This window comes from Rhincodon typus, unplaced genomic scaffold (assembly GCF_021869965.1).
Source record: "Rhincodon typus isolate 14 unplaced genomic scaffold, sRhiTyp1.1 hic_rhity00001231, whole genome shotgun sequence".
NCBI lineage: Eukaryota > Metazoa > Chordata > Chondrichthyes > Orectolobiformes > Rhincodontidae > Rhincodon > Rhincodon typus.
The window spans coordinates 6,713-10,904 of record NW_025966869.1 but is presented as its reverse complement, the minus strand read 5'-3'; the positions used below and the strand labels follow the sequence as shown (position 1 = coordinate 10,904).

Genomic DNA, 4,192 nt, shown 5'->3' with positions numbered 1-4,192 from the left:
TCCCCTTTCCCAATTTACAGCCTTTAGGTAGTAATCTGCCTTCTTGTATTTGCTTCCAAAGTGAATAACTTCACATTTATACAAACTATACTGCATCTGCCATTGATTTACCCACTCACCCAACCTGTCCAGATCATGCTGAAGGATCTCTGCATCCTCGTCACAGTTCACCCTCCCACCCAACTTGGTACCATCTGCAAACTTTGAGATGTTACATTCTGTTCCCTCATCCAAATCATTAATATATATTGTAAATAGCTGGGTCCCCAGCACCAATCCCTGTGGTACCCACTAGTTACTCCCTGCCAATTTGAAAAGGACCCAATAATTCCTATTCTTTGTTTTCCCTCTGCCAACCAGTTTTCTATCCATCTCAAAACACTTCCCCCAATCCCATGCACTTGAATCTTGCTCAATAATCTCTTCTGCTGGACTTTGTCAAACACTTTCTGAAAGTACAAATATACCACATTGACTGGCTCCCCCTTGTCAACTCTACTCGTTATATCTTCATAGAATTCCAACAGATTTGTCAAGCATGATTTCCCCTTCATAAATCCATACTGACTCTGTGTAATCGTGCCACTGCTTTCTAAATGCTCCGCTATAAAGTCCCTGATAATAGATTCAAGAATTTTCCCCACTACCGATGTTTAGGCTAACCAGTCTATAATTCCCTATTTTCTCTCTACCTCCCTATTTGAATATTGGAGTGACATTAGCCACCCTCCAATCTGCAGAGACTGTACCAGAGTCTACAGAATCCTGGAAGATGACCACCAATGCATCCACCATTTCTAGAGCTACTTCCTTAAGTACTCTGGGATGGAGATTACCAGGCCCTGGGGATTTATCTGCCTTCAATCCCATCAAGTTTCCCAGCACCATTTCTTACTAATATTGATCTCCCTCAATTCATCCCTCCCACTAAATCTTGCATTCTCCAACAATTCTGGTATCTGATTTGTGTCCTCTTTTGTGAAGACAGAACCAAAGTATGTACTCAGTTGCTCAGCCATTTCTTTGTCCCCTATTATACATTCCCCCATTTCTGACTGTAGGGGACCTACATTTGTCTTCGCCAATCTCTTTCTCAGGATAAGAATGAGAGCAGTCCTTGGGTGAGAGTACTACATTGGAGGGGAGACTAACTCTGACAATATTAGACAGGAGCTGGGGAATGTAGGTTGGGGGTGGCTGTTAGAGGGTAAACCCACATCTGGCACGAGGGAATCTTTTAAAGGCCAGTTGATCTTGGGACCAGCATGTTCCTGTGAAAATTAAGAATATGGATGGGAAGATTCAGGAACCTTGGATTAACAAAGAAATTGAGAGCTTAGTCAAAAAGGAAAAGAAGGCATACCAATGTAAAGAAAAAAGGAAAGAACCTGAACAAACAGTTAGAAGGGCTAAAAGGGGCCATGAAATGTCTTTGGCAAACAGGATTACGGAAATCCCAACAAGTTTTATATGTATAAAAGGAGCAAGAGGGTGGCTTGGAAAAGGGTAGATCCACTCAAAGGAGGGAGTTTATGCGTGGAGCCGGAGAAAGTGTGTGAGGTCCTTAACGAAGATTTTGCGTTGGTATTCACAAAGGAGAAGGACATGGTGGATGGTGAGTCTAGAGAGGGATATGTTGATATTCTAGGGCAGGTTGATATAAAAAAGGTTGTGGGTGTTTTGAAAAGCATTAATGTAGACAAGTGCCCATGACCTGATTGGATCTATCCGAAAATGCTGAGGGAGGAAATTGTTGGGGACTTGTATGAAATTTTTGTATCCTCTATCACAGGAGATAATAGCCAACATCATTCCTTTGTTTAAGATGGGCAATAGGGATAATCTGGGAAATGACAGAGCCCAATGGAGGGAGCACAGTGCAGAGCAGCAGTGACACACTGCAGTGCACTGTGCTAAAAAACCTCTGCTCCCTTCCCATTGCACAGCCACAACCCCAGCACCGCTCCCCAACGCCCCAACGCCATGCTCTCGAGTCATCTGTGCCACATTCATAGATTACCTACAGCGCAGAAAGAAGCCATTTGGCCCATTGAGACTGCATTGACCCTCTGAACAGTATCCCACCCAAACCCACCCTACCCCCTCACTCCATCCCTTAACCCCATGTGGAGTTTTCCCATGATTAACCCACCTAATCTACACATCCCTGAACACTACGGGGCAATTTAGCATGGCCAAACCCCCCCCAACCCTGCACATCTTTGGACTGTGGGAGGAAACCAGAGCACCCGGAGGAAACCCACGCAGACACGGGGAGAATGTGCAAACTCCACACAGACTGTGGTGAGGAGGGGAGAGGTGTAGGGAGAAGGGGAGAGGTGTAGGGAGGAGGGGAGGGGTATAGGGAGTGGTGGGAGAGGTGTAGGAAAGGTATTCCAGAAGTGGTTATCCAGGTGTCTAAAGGGTTAGTGTTAGTGGAATGGATGAAATTGGGATATGCTCAGTGGAGGTGCACAGTGGGAGCTTTTTAAAACAATTGTTGATGAGATGTGGGCATCACTGGTCAGGGCAGTGTTTATTGCCCATCCCTAATTGCCCAGGGGGCAGTTCAGATCAACCACATTGCTGTGGGTCTGGAGTCACAAGTAGGCCAGACAGGGTAAGGATGGCAATTTCCTTCCCTAAAGGGCATTAGTGAACCAGATGGGGTTTTTTTTCCTAAAGTTGGCAGGGGTACCACTTGGCCTGCTTTCTATTGGAATCTCACTCTATACCCTGGTTGGATTTGGACTCGCGACCCTGTGACCTTCAGCTGGACGCTCTGGTTTACTGGTGCAGCAACGTTACCACTACACCAAGCCTGGGCCAGCTCTCCGGGAGGAGATTACAGAGACAGGGAGGGCTGAGCTTACACAGGGAATATGAAACTGAGAAAAGATTCTTCACGATAAACAGGGATGACCCTGGAGTCTCCTTACTCTCTGAACAGATCACTCCAGCAGCAAAGCGAGTGCCACTCTTCTTGCACTTCACGTTGACTCCGTGGCTCTGACACTGGCTCAAAGTCATTTCATCTCCCGTGCATTTCACACCACTCAGCACCATCTCCTGGGCACCAGTGTCAGCATCCCAGTACCAGGTTTCCTTGGGAAAGAACAGCAAGACAAATGGTTAAGGGTGACAGCGTTTCGCCAGCTCTCATTATCTGCGTGGGAACTGAGATGGAAAGCCAGATATTGCTGAGCTCACTCAGTATCCTGGGCGCAGTGCAGTGAATGGCCTCCTCCCCCAGCACCGTCTGTGACCTGTTACTCTCAAACTGGGCTGCACTTCCTCAGTCCTAAGGCAAGGCCACTCTGGGCTGTTGAGGCAGAACTCTCTCACTCGGCGGAGGAGAATCCCTGGAATTCTCACCCTCTCGAGGCTCCCTCACTGAGTACATTTGACTGTGAGGGGAGGCAGTAAGGCAGGCAAAGGAGTGGAAGTGAGATATCAGCCATCGTCATACTGAAGGAAGCAGCAGGACTGAGGGGCTGAATGGCCTTTTTTTTCAATTCATTCGTGGGATGAGGGCATCACTAGCTAGGCAGCATTTATTGCCCATCCCTAAATGCCCAGGGGGCAGTTCAGAGCCAACCACATTGCTGTGGGTCTGGAGTCACATGTAGGCCAGACCAGGTGAGGATGGCAGTTTCCTTCCCTAAAGGGCATTAGTGAACCAGGTGGGTTTTTCATGACAATTGGCAATGGATTCATGACCATAATAGACACTTAGCTCCAGATTCTTTGTAGAATTCAAATTGCACTATATACCCCAGAACATTAGTTGAGTCTCTGGATTAACAGTCCAATGATAACACCACTAGGCCATTACATCCTCCTGCTCCCATAACTTACATTCTTGCACTTCCCAGCTCGTGGATGTCGATGTGAAGCAGCTCACACACACTGTGATATGCTGCAGAAATGGGTCAGATCACCCACTGACAGACCCTGAGGCATGGACCTCTCAGTCAATTACTCTCACCTCACACTGATTGCACTGGTGTGATCCAGGGCCATAGCCTCACTGCAGGCGGGAGCAAGAACAAACGCAAGACTCACTCTGATAGAGACCCACCAGATGCATTGTTCAGCAACTCAAAGAGTTTAGGGTAACCCAACCTGAGAGAGAGAGAGGGAGTGTGTCTGTGTGTGTCTGTGTCTGTGTGTGTGTGTGTGTGTGTGTGTG

The 4,192-nt window shown here is 47.3% G+C and overlaps 1 protein-coding gene across 1 annotated transcript in view; it reads right to left on the bottom strand.

Moving 5' to 3' along the window:
• loxl3b (lysyl oxidase-like 3b) overlaps positions 1-4,192 on the bottom strand; it is an 18,036-nt gene that overhangs the window by 7,644 nt on the left and 6,200 nt on the right. The window contains exon 4 of the mRNA XM_048592443.1: positions 2,940-3,105. Coding sequence (XP_048448400.1) covers positions 2,940-3,105 — 166 coding nt within the window. The remainder of the gene's footprint in view (positions 1-2,939; positions 3,106-4,192) is intronic.